Source organism: Pagrus major, chromosome 15, assembly GCF_040436345.1.
Source record: "Pagrus major chromosome 15, Pma_NU_1.0".
NCBI lineage: Eukaryota > Metazoa > Chordata > Actinopteri > Spariformes > Sparidae > Pagrus > Pagrus major.
The window spans coordinates 4,188,548-4,201,129 of NC_133229.1; the positions used below are offsets into that span (position 1 = coordinate 4,188,548).

At 41.3% G+C, this 12,582-nt stretch overlaps 1 protein-coding gene across 1 annotated transcript in view; it reads left to right on the forward strand.

Moving 5' to 3' along the window:
* birc6 (baculoviral IAP repeat containing 6) overlaps nt 1–12,582 on the forward strand; it is a 123,704-nt gene that overhangs the window by 30,720 nt on the left and 80,402 nt on the right. Inside the window, exons 3-8 of the mRNA XM_073482378.1 lie at nt 5,693–5,830; nt 6,745–6,938; nt 8,872–8,983; nt 9,309–9,391; nt 9,669–9,894; nt 10,009–10,178. Of these exons, the coding sequence (XP_073338479.1) occupies nt 5,693–5,830; nt 6,745–6,938; nt 8,872–8,983; nt 9,309–9,391; nt 9,669–9,894; nt 10,009–10,178 (923 nt within the window). The remainder of the gene's footprint in view (nt 1–5,692; nt 5,831–6,744; nt 6,939–8,871; nt 8,984–9,308; nt 9,392–9,668; nt 9,895–10,008; nt 10,179–12,582) is intronic.

Sequence of the window (12,582 nt, forward strand, 5' to 3'; positions counted from 1 at the left end):
GAGTAAACTCTGGATGTTGCCACTTCAGGACACTTGGATTGCAGCGGACGAGCAGTATGGAGGAATATTACAAAGTTTTTGTGTAGTTTTATGGACCTTTGCTTCTCGGACGCCATTTACGCTCGTGATATGGATAATTGCTACCGGAGGGTAGCCCCGCGGGTCTCCAGCTGTACTTTGAGGAATAAGAAACTACACCGGACTTCTCATCAGCATGTGGGTGAGTCGATAATGACTGAATTTCGTTCTAGAAAGTCAAGATCACACCATGTCGTAAGTGCTACTCCACCGAAAAGCGCAGTTGTTAATTAGCTTTTCAGGTTTGACTTGAAGCAGCTTCTGTTAACCTTCCATCAGGTAGGGTTAGGGTAGAAATGCAGCCTTCAGTCTCCTGACCAGAGATGCAATAGCTCGTACCAGCTCTTTCCTCACAGCCAGGTTAGGCCATGTATGGGACATTGACAGCTTGCAGATACCTCTTGATGGCATTAATCTAATAAGCTGTTTTGTCCATGGTGATGGAAAGGACTGAATCATGACTCACATTGTGCTCTCTGAGTATGACGCACTCGGCAACATTCTCGTCAGTGTGGCTTTTCTGAGCCTCATCGTCTTGAGAAGGACATTGTTGACACTCACATATGGACACTAGTTGTGAAACTCTACATCGTTTCATTTCATTGTAGTTTCACAACTCTGTCATTGAGGGTCGCACGGCTAGGGACCTTGTGCCTTGGCTCAAGCTTGTAAATTAACTTTATAAACCCAGACCCTTGTGAGATGTTCTCTTATATTTGCAGATGAACCGTGTCAATTCATCTGTAATTGCATTTTGGCTGACAGCTGGTAAGATAAGGACGGTGGTAAGATAAGGACGGAGGCAAAAAGGAGGTCATTCTTTAGCTGCTTTAGCTGTGGTTCACTGCACCCCAGATCGCCTAGCTTGCCAGGGTGTATAATAAACAGCTGCGCCCTCAGGTTGCTAGTTGTTGTGTGGTGTTTTGTTTAAACCTTGCAGATTCTGCAGATTACTATGCTATATGTTATTCCGTTTGTTGAAGCCAATCCAAAAACTTTGCACACAGCGCTTCTTCAATGGTCAGGAGTGGTGATCTTCATGGGTGCTTCTGCTCTGCTCACCACCATTTCTGAGACTGTGACGTTAGAGGTCAATGTTAATACATTGAATCTGGGATTAAAAAAATGTTATTGTTCATCAGAAGTGACAAAAGCATTTCGTTTTCACATGTGGCAAGACACAAAGGCTCTAATGGACATATTGCATAACAATTATTGCATAACACAGGCTAGCGTATGTAGCTTTTTCGTCCTGGACAATATGTGAAAATCATTACTCAAGCTATATGTTGTATATATTAACTTAAACACTTCCTCATGAGTTGGCACCTCTGCCAAATGTGCATTCACAGGAAAAACTGATGAGACTCGCCTATGAAATCAGGATCTGTGTGTGGCCATGACCAGATTTAATCCTTGTATGAAGCTGTTAAAGTTGGTGAGACAAGCTACTCCCACTAGCCAATCAGACGTACGTTGTGTCGGTGATTAGAACCTGCCCCTCTCAGGCAACCCTAGACACCAATACAAATGAAATCTCCAGTTTTCTATTTTTAAATTTTCTGTTTTCCTACCAAACAGTCCACAAATACAAAATTAGTAAAAACATTTTTGATTATACAGTGACCTGTCAAACATTTTTTTATTTCATAACATTGGATTCAGTTTTCCATTTTTCATGTTTTTATATAAAAAAATTCTACTGATAAGCGTGACATGGATCGATAAGGGCATGAGAAGATGCACTCCATTGTCGTGAGTGCTCTGGTCAGTTTGTCATTTGCTAAGTGATACTCATACATACTGTACACATACAAAAAACCCTTTTGTTCTGACGGCATCCCAAGGAAGATCTCTGTTTGTCCCAAACACATTTTCTATTGTCCCGGGTACAACAGGACGCCAATAGTCTCGAGCCCTGGAACATGCACAGAGTCTGATGAAGAAAACCTGGGTTCCACAATTGGAATAAGGTTAAAACCTTTGACAACAGGCATTTACCCAGTGTAAAATTTGTTGTCTAAATGCTCCCACAGATACTGTTACTTTATAGAGCTCAGCATCGAACCATGATATGAAACATCCTCTGATTAGTGACTGTGTATGATTTTTGACCATGTTTGACAATACAAATTATTCATCCAAATGCTGGGTAGGTTTTCTACATGTCTTTATATCGCAACAAAAATGTAACTGCTTCCAAATCTTGTGATTCAACTCTAGTCAATTAGGATGCACCAATTTATTGGCTTTACATCAGTATCGGCTGATATTCATCTTGTTGACTGACATGGGTGAAACATTGAAATCACAGGCTGATCTAACTTGCATGAATTTCATCACGGCAATCATAATGTGACTCAGTAGTGGGTATGGCCCCCGCTTGCCTGTATGCACTCCCGACTATGTCTGGGCATGCTCCTGATGAGTTGGTGGTCCTGGAGGAGCTCTGTCGGGTGCACCGATACATAACATCCCATAGGTGCTCACTTGGATTTAGGTCAGGGGAACGAGAGGTGCTCAGTGTGAACCTGCTCTCATCTGTGAAGAGAATGTGGTGCCAATGGTCTCGCGAATGTCAATCAAGCTGCACGGTGCTGGGCTGTGAGCACAGGTCCCACTAGAGGATGTTGGGCCCTCATGCCACTAGAGGTGCGGAAATTTCTCGATTATTAGATGCATTGCGATGCAGACATGGAAGATTCTGCATCGTTGCAGAGACTGAGCATAATCGAGTCTGCAGCTTATGCTGATTGTTGATTGTCCGGCCTCTGCTGGACAAAAAAGTAAAGTTGTGACGTTGCTCCCATGCTTTGGATTGACCTTAGGCTAACATTACTTATATGGGAGGTATATCGGAGGAAGAGATCATCTGCAAGTATTTTTATAAACGGACATCTTGGGGCCTTATGAATTTGCTGGGAAGCATGAACTGGACGAGACCCATGCTGAGCGTGACTTCTGCCTCACAACAATTACTAATCATGATAGCTATTTTCCCCTGAAGCGAACGTCTGCAGCCATCAATAATAACTGTTACAGCAAACCCAGCTAATCAGCCAAAATGTGAGGAGGCGCAGTTAACTTTGCCATCCACCTCTGACAGAGGTGTGTACAGCAGAGTTAATAGATGCCTAATCTTAAAGCTGCCATGTGAAAACAATATTATTGTAGATTAAAACAAACGTGTTAGGCACTGCAGGTGGATAAAAGTTTAGTTTTTGTAATGTATATTTATTGAAAAAATGCAGCTTTTATTTTGTAGACTGCTGTAGTCTGATTATATGAAGGGCTTTCTGAATTACAGGGTAATTTAAATGATGAAAAAGTAGCAATGTGCAGTTATATAGATCATTGAGGATGTCATACACTGAGATGCATTGCGATGCATCAAGAATCGTTTCGCATTTGAATCGTTGACAGCTGAATCATAATTGAATCTTGAGGCCAGTGAAGATTCACACCTCTACATGCCACCCTCATGGAGTCTGCCATCCTGGAGGTGCTGGACTACCTGTGTAACCTGATGGGGCCTCATGCTACCAGTAGTGACAAGGACACTAGCAAACACAAAACTAAAGAATCAGTCAGGAAGGATAGGGATAAAGCAATCGTCTGTGGCCACCACATGCAAAACCATTCCCTTTACGGGGGGTTGTCTTGGTTTTGCCTCTCCATTGCACCTGTTGTCACTTTCATTTGCACCAAAGCAGGTGAATTGATTCACAGTCACTTGTGCTTCCTAAATGGACAGATTGATATCCCTGAACTTTAACTGACTTGGTGTTGTACTGTGAACATTAAGTGTTCCCTTAATTTCCTTTAGTCTTTTGAGCAGTGTATTTTAAACCACAGCTACTCTGACTGATCAGAACTTTTGCGATTCAGAATCATTAGACCTTAATTACCATTTTTATTTATTTATAATCATGTAATTTAACACCTTGACTGTAAGATTTATCAAGACATGCCACAGTGATGTATTGCATTATGATGATAATGATGTGTTGTTTTAATAAACATAAATGCACTTTTATTCAACATGACTAAATGAGATCATTTTTACATGTATAAATCTCATGTCTTATCTTGCCTATATATTGGGTTTAAAATTAAATCATTTATAAAGTAAACCTTGACTGCAAATAATTCTAAAATAACAAAAGACGTGATTCACAAATTATGTGAACCTACGGAATTAACTTAAGTTTTAAACATCTGCAGGGCTCGACACTTACGCCTGCTCAGAGCATATAAACTGTGTACAAGTGAAATGACTCATGCATAGGGGTAGTGAGCCAAACTGGCACACATACAGGAGCTGAGCTGCAAAGCTCCACTTAAGTGAGTCAGTCTCCAATTTATTTTCAGAAAATGTTATGTTAGACATCACATTTATTTTTCACACAAATATCTGACATATTGGACTCTTTAGAAGTAAACTCTGGGATTGACGGTGTTGTATACACACATAACATTGCTAATTTTCAATATCTCTGGAAAGCTGCATGTTAGAGACTTACTTATTGTTGTTGTTAGCATGCCTTGGGCTGAACCTGTTGAACAATCAGAGGCTCTGTTCCTGACTACCACATCTCTTTTCTTAAATGCACTGCCTTTTGGAAGGAGTTCTCGAAAATGTAGCTTTTCGGTCCATTGTCTATCATTATTCTCACATTGTTCTAGAGTGGAAGCTGCTGGTTGTAAAATGCACATACATAGTGAATTGCAGCTTGTTAATCAGAAATGTTAACTACAACAGAACTATAACTAAAGACCCTCTTGTGATGGGGTAACAGCAGCTGTGACGGCCATCAACATGTTCACGTTCTGACTGATGAGCACTCAGTCATTACTACATTAGTACTCTGTACTCATGGGTCGGACCACACCCATTTACGAATTCGGCCTTCATTTTGACCTCAGCTGCATACCTGTGAAGTTTTGTGACTGCATCGTGCACTGTTGTGTTGCTGTTGGGCTGACAAACATCTGTCCACAGACAGTCAGACATAAACACCTGGCAAAGCATTCAAAACCGCTCCTGTGGTAGTTCCCTCTACAAATGATGTCAACAGGAACACATTTTGCCATACTGGTACTGATCCAATACCAATGATCTGTGTGTGAGTTGGGGAATAGGCACTTGTCCTTTTTTTTTGTGGGTGTTTTGCCATTATCATCTGTGTCTTGCATCCAAATGATACATTTTGATATGTAACAAGAAACTACAAATAATGTTACTAAGGTGTATTTCAGATAATTTCAACCATTTACAAAATGTAATGGACATATCTATTGTCAAACCACGTATTGGTTAGTTGCTTGTTCTTCACAATTGTGTTACCCAAACAATTCTGTTCACCACAAAATTTTTTGCTACATTAAGTTGTGTTCTGACTGAAGTATTCACAAGTAAAGTTAAAAAACACTTAATTTAGTGTGTGCAAATTCAAGTTAATTGTTTCCAACTGCATCTACAGACTGTGATGTGTAATTAAAGTTATCTCATTCGACGTCCACCCATGGAACAATTTTGTTATGAAGGCAGTACCATTACTGATTCAGGCAGATACATAACTTTAACTCATAACTAAATTGTGTTTCTTTTCAGGCCCAGCAGATGCTGTCAGCCTGTCAGGAAAAGATAGATGTGTCCAACACAGAGGGCTATGAACTCTTTCTCACTCAGCTCAAAGAAGGCCTGAAGAATACCTCGCATGAGACGGCAGCCAATCACAAAGTGGCCAAGGTTAGTCTGCAAACCTTTCAAAAAGTGCTTTTGTTTATTTTTACTTCCTGTATCACTAGAAGTTTACCATTTGCTCTAATTAGCTGTGTAATAGTGAAATGTAAGGCAATGACTGGAGGCATTATGTTTTTGGGTCGTCCACAGCTTATATATTATGTTATGTATATTATGTATCAAGTGCAGACCCTGTTATGAAAATGTCATGCGATGCACGGCTTACTTCCTGATGCCAGTTAACTGGCAGAGAATTTAATTAAATTCATATCAAACAAATAAGCAAAATTAAAAAAAAGCCGGGGGGGGAGAAATGTCAAAGAAAGACTGTGTTTGACTGATATGGTAAAACAAATGATAGAGGTCGATAGGACCTTTCACAAACTATTGTCATCGGCTGAACTTGGCTCCGATAGTTGCCGATGGCTGCGCAGCCTCCACTGACCACATTGGGGAGTACATCACCATTTTGCATGGAGGATACGCTGGGTCAGTCATCATCATTTGAGGGCCACTTCTGCTGAAAATATCTAAATCCTCTTAATGTCCCTCTCAGACATGTACCTGAATGCACCATGAAGTCCCTCTCAGTGCGTCAAACTTCGTATAGACTGCAGGAGAAGAGCGGAGATAAATCTATGGAGACATGCAACACAAAAATGTGGCACAGAGGCATAGTTTTCTCATTAAATGACTCTATTTCAAACTGTCAGTGTGGCGGAGAGTCTTACAAGATGTATTTGCCAAACAGGAATTATCCCCACATTTAGTGCTTGGTACACTCATTTACTACAACTACTGTATATGCAGTTGTACGAGTATGTCTGAGTCAGATAGAGACACATTATATATCTGCGAGTTTGGAGCTTTAATATATCTCTTTTTCTCTACGTCCTTTTATCTTTTCTTCCTTTTTTCAGTGGGCAACAGTGACCTTCCATCTTCCCCACCACGTGCTGAAACTGGTGGCCAGCACTATCGTCAGTGAGCTGAAGAAGATCAACCAGAATGTAGCTGCCTTGTCCGTGGCCTCATCCATCATGGACAGGCTCTCCTACCTCTTGTCAAGTGCCAGGCCTGAACTCGGGGTGGGCCCCGGGCGATCTGTAGATAGGTGAGCAAGCAGGAAAACAAATAATTTGTCAGTTAAACATACCAAGACTGTCTTTAGGGAGATAGTGACTATGAATGCAGCATTTCTAAGCATCACTATGTCACAATGAAACGGTTGCATTTAGACAAGAGTGATGACAAATACAAATTTAGCTCTCATCTCGTATAAATGTATCAAACGATTGTTGATGATTATTAAATTATTATATAACTATAACTGTCAGTATCTTACTGAAATGATGAATAAAAAATTAGACAATTTCTATTATTTACCTGTCATGCCAGTAACAACAGAATTCCACTGGTTGCATGTACGTTGCGGAACGGCTTTGCTGTGGTTTTGCTCTGTGCTCCCTCGTCTGTCAACACCCACTGGCTGTGTTTTGAGTGCAGCATGGACAGCTGGAGTTGCGAGACCGATGCAGATACCTGAGCGTCCCAACGATCTTCCTCTGACGAAGCCAGCTAAAGCTAGCAAGAATATGGTTGCCTTCGTTAGCAGACTGTCTGTCCACACAGAACATTGAACCCAACACAAAAGAAATTAAGATGACTGTGGAAGACATAGGGGGAAAATCAGCACGTTGACTTCCTGTATGGAAGAAGCCGAAGGGAAAGTTGCTGCTCTGGAGAAAAGCGTGAAAACATCCAAATACCAAATTGAGGCCATGCAAGAAGAATTACAAAAACACGTTCGTTGCTTGGATAATAGAGGACGGCGCTGAGGTCCCTGCCATGCTGGAGATGAAGGGAGACCGGCCTTGGCCCATCATCATCAACATGCCTCACTACCAAATCAAAGAGGAGATACTTTGTATAGTTTGGGAGAAAGAAATAATTTCATGGCAAGGAGCCAAGATTATGTTCTTTTCCCAATTACTCCAAGCAAGTCATGGACCGGAGGATCTCCTTCAAACAGGTGAAACTGGATTTGAGAAACAGGGGAGTGGAGTACACACTTAGTTAACCCACAACTTTGGAGATTAAATGCAACGTAGCGTGACATTGATTCAGCACGCCCGAGGAAGAGTTTATCAAGAGACAGATCGCCATGTAGAACTGAATCCAGTGCCTAAAATTGAGGCAAAAATATACCTGCATGGAGGCTCCCTCCGACCTCCCATATCGAACTTTATTGTCCAACTGAGGCCGGACAATCAACATAAGCTGCAGACTCTCGATTATGCTCTGTCTCTGCATTGATGCAGAATCTTTCATGTCTGCATCGGGATGCATCTTAAAATCGAGGAATTTCCACACCTCTATCACTTACTAGTGCTCCATTATTTGTTAGTCTGCATAAATGACAAAATTTCAGTGTGTAACCACTTTGTAACCAACATAACTTAACATAACTAATGTGTACCACATTTTAAAGTGAAATGTGGTACACATTAGAGCACAGCGAAATTAAGAGGCTTGCAGTTCATAAACACTAGCCCCATTCACACTGGCGTTTTTGCCGTCAGGATCTCAATCACAACACATTATAACAGCATCCATATGATTATAAACAGTCAGCGGGTACATGTTTAGATTAACAGGTGGACACCAGGGGAAACACGTTGGAAAAGCCGCATAGATGTCATCATGATGTGTACCGTCATGCCTCTTTTGGATCCGCAGCTCCGGCTTTCTGTGTGAATTACGCACTCGTTCATCTTTGTGCCGGAGCTGCTTGGCTCTGTGTGAACAAACAACGGCGGAGAATTAGCGAACCGCTGCTGTGGCGATAATGCGGCGAGTCTGTATGAAAAGGGCTACTGTTGCCTGTTAGCATGTAATGCAACACGTGTGTGTGTGTGTGTGTGTGGTGTGGCCACAGTCTAGTTAATTAATGGGAAACACTGTAGTCCGCTACAAAATAGAGTGACACATCCCAGACTAGCATACAGAATAGTGGGCACACTTTTAAAATGTGTTGTTCTCTACAGATCTTTGATGTACAGTGAAGCCAACAGGAGGGAGACATTTACATCGTGGCCACATGCTGGGTACAGATGGGCTCAGCCTGATCCAATGGCTCAAGCGGGATTTTACCACCAGGTGAGTTCTGAGAGAACATAGAGGAGTACATTAGCCTGATGGCCTATACACAGTTTACATCTCTGATTGCATGCAGTCAAAGGGCTATTTGTCTTCAACCAGTTTTGGTTTTTGGTGTTTCAGGTCACTGCAAGATTATTCAGTTAGAGGAGGAAATATTGCTATATAACAGAATATAATGAAGGATTTCATTATATTTATTTTTGCTTTACTTACTTTATACACCTGTTATACAAACTAAGGATTCTCCAGAATATAAATGTACGGTAGGAATTGTAGCTGTGTATGTGTTGCTAAACTTTATTGACTCCCTGTCCTTCCACAGCCTGCCTCAACAGGGGATGACAGAGCCATGTGTTTCACCTGCAGTGTGTGCCTGGTCTGTTGGGAACCTACAGATGAGCCCTGGTGAGTGTAGATTATTAACTTTAGCTACTGTACATGGCAATGGTGCCCCAGTTTCTTAGTTTGAGAGCACACACACAGCTAAATGAACATCCGTGTGAGCTTCAAAGTCCATAAAAATGAAAACACTTGCTTAATCAGGGTTGCGTGCCTTACCTTCCCGATGAAGGAAAGATAGCTGGGAACATTTTTGGTGAATGTAACATGATACTGGTAAAGAGTTGTGCCACATTTTACATTTTAATATCAATGATGACAACATCTCTCCACTACTACCCAGGTCTGAACACGAACGACATTCTCCCAATTGTCCATTTGTGAAGGGCGAGCACACACAAAACGTGCCGCTGTCAGTGACACTGGCGACCAGTCCTGCCCAGTTTCCAAACAGCACCGACAGTTCGGACAAGATCGCTTGCTGCGGCTTCGGCAGCTGCCCGCAGTTCCTGGCTGCTGCCACCAAGAGGGGCAAGGTCTGCATCTGGGATGTCTCCAAAATGATGAAGGTTAGAGCAGCAAACTGTGAATGACTGAGACATTGTGATCCGTCTAGTATTTCACTGTGTCAGAAAGTTTGTATTGACCCCCAATTAAAGAGCATGTGATTGTGTGCTGGACAGGTGCACTTGAAGTTTGACATCAATCCGTATGATCCAGCCATCCTGAGGCAGCTGATCCTGTGTGGTGATGAGCAGGGCCAGCAGACACTGACCGAGTCTCGGAGACCAACTCTTGCCTGGCTTGAGGAGTCCTCTTCCTGCTCTGACCTGCCCAAACTAGAGGGTGACAGGTGAAAAACACACACACACACACACACACACACACACACACACACACATACACATACACATACAAATACACACACACACACACACATTCACATAAAGTGAGTCACTCTCACAAGCATACACGTAGTGCAAAACAAGTTTCTCACAGTAAGCAACTGAGCACTTAACTATAATACCTTAAAATAACAGCTTTAAAATCATTTTGATTGCACATTGACTTGTGATAGGATGAATGGTGTCTGCATATTCAGGGGTGCATGCTGGGTGGTTTCTGTGACATTTCCAAGCAACATTTGACTGACTGAGTACCAAAAAAATGCAACTTGGTAACTGAACGGTTAGCCCACAGTAATGCATTTGTTTTTTGAGATGACAACAAGACTGGGCATTATGAGAGATGAGATGCTTTTCTAAAATCTGCAACTTTACAAGCAACCAGTGAAAAAGACATAAAACGGTACCATTTCAACAGCATTTGTAGGGCCAGACAATATATACCATAATTATCATTGCCATGATATGAGTCCACTATATAAATATATGGTGTTAGATGTTGGACATAGTTTCTGTGGTAAAATGTGATGGTCTATGGTCTATGGAAGTATGGTCTTTTCCTGGTTATAAAGGCTCCATTACAGTAAAGTGAATTCATTTTTAGAATTTACCAGACTGTTCCCACTTAGTCAATATATCCACTTTACTGATTAATATTAATACAAATCTCATCAAAATGGGCAGGATTTCTGCCCAATTCCAACCAGCTTTGTATCACTACAATGTTGGTAGTAGATGCAAATGAAGAAGGTTACACTACAAATCTGCCAAAATGTGTCATCTGGCAGGCTGTTGTATCAGCTACAGATTGCTGTCCCACATTGGTAAGTGCACTTCCACAGACAGAAAGAGGGTAGTCAGATGTAGACAGTGAGAGAGCCCCCAGTCTCTCTCTCTCTCTCTCTCTCTTGAGGGGTGTCTCACTAAACACTGATCAAACTGACTAAACTAGGCACAGCTGATAAACTATAAACTAAGATTCTGTTATTACACTGCCTATTTCTCACCTAAAATGCTTTCAGAAACATATTTTAGCATTCTGTTGTGCTGCAATAGCAAAAGATTGTCAACTGGAAGTGGCTGCCATATTGTGTCTGTGTTGTGAAAACAGGAGCTGAATAAACTCTGATCAAACCTATTTCAAAACAGACTCCGATCTAAACCAACCGCCCCAAGAATATGTCACTAATCTGCAGAAGTGTTGATCGGTCGGTGCGGTGCAGTGCATTGTGGTTGTTTTTAGGTAAAAGGGAATATTACAACCCTTTTGCCTGTTTTCTTTGATCATGTAGCGCCAGTTCCAAAACTATTTGTGTCTTTCTACTGCATAGACAACCCAGTTTTATGCAAGGTACATCATTACACTGTGACGTACTTCTTTACCAAAATGTGAGGTGAAGTGATTCCAGTATGTTGTTAATGATAATCAGGATAAGATTGTGAATCGCAATTATTTGGCCAGGATAATCCTGACAGAATTTTCATATTGTAGCCACACCCAAAAGTGATGTCAGGATGTCTTGAGGTATATATATGATACTACTTTTCCACCAAAATAGCTTGTATATGCGACTCTAGTCACATTGCCAGGAAGCGAGTTTGCCTTTTTTTCCTTCTTGTGTGTCCCGTTCATCATCAAAAACATGCTGTAAAAATGGAACTGTAGACAGCAGCAGATCATATACTTCATCAGACTACATCCAGAAGGAGTTTAACTTAATTAAATCTTAATTAGTAATATTCTGAATTAGACACCTTGTTTTTTTCTGTTTATTCAAAGTCAGAAACAACTGTGCTATGTTCCTGCGTTACTTGAACAGAGACAGATGGATACGGTCTAACTTTGACACATGTCATAGCATTGTGCCTGATAAGGGGAGTAAATCAGTGGGTATACATTCACAGTGAAGACAAAAGACAGATATTAGCATGTGTTAGGGGAGATTTTGTCCATTGTGAAAGGGTTATAAGTCACTACAGGACGGGGAGAATTCACATCACTGGATATCAGCAAAACCCGGATTTCCTGGATGTGTCAAGTTACCCTATAACTATAAGTGGAGACGCTTGCATCAACCTCAATTACCTGTTTACTTAATCCTGACCTGAGGACAGATGACCAACCCCTCATTATCTACCTTCTCTAATATATGTCCTGATTAATAGATTGAGCAGCTCTGATAAACGGATATCAAAGCCGAAGCTTCACTCACTTTATTGAATTTTGTTGCTCAAAGTTTGTCATTAATAAGATGTAATGTCAGCTCTTGTTTCCTCAGTCATTGCATCGTGCAGCTGTTTTGTCAAATTGACCTAGCTGATAAATGATCTCTCCCTGACATCAAGGTGACA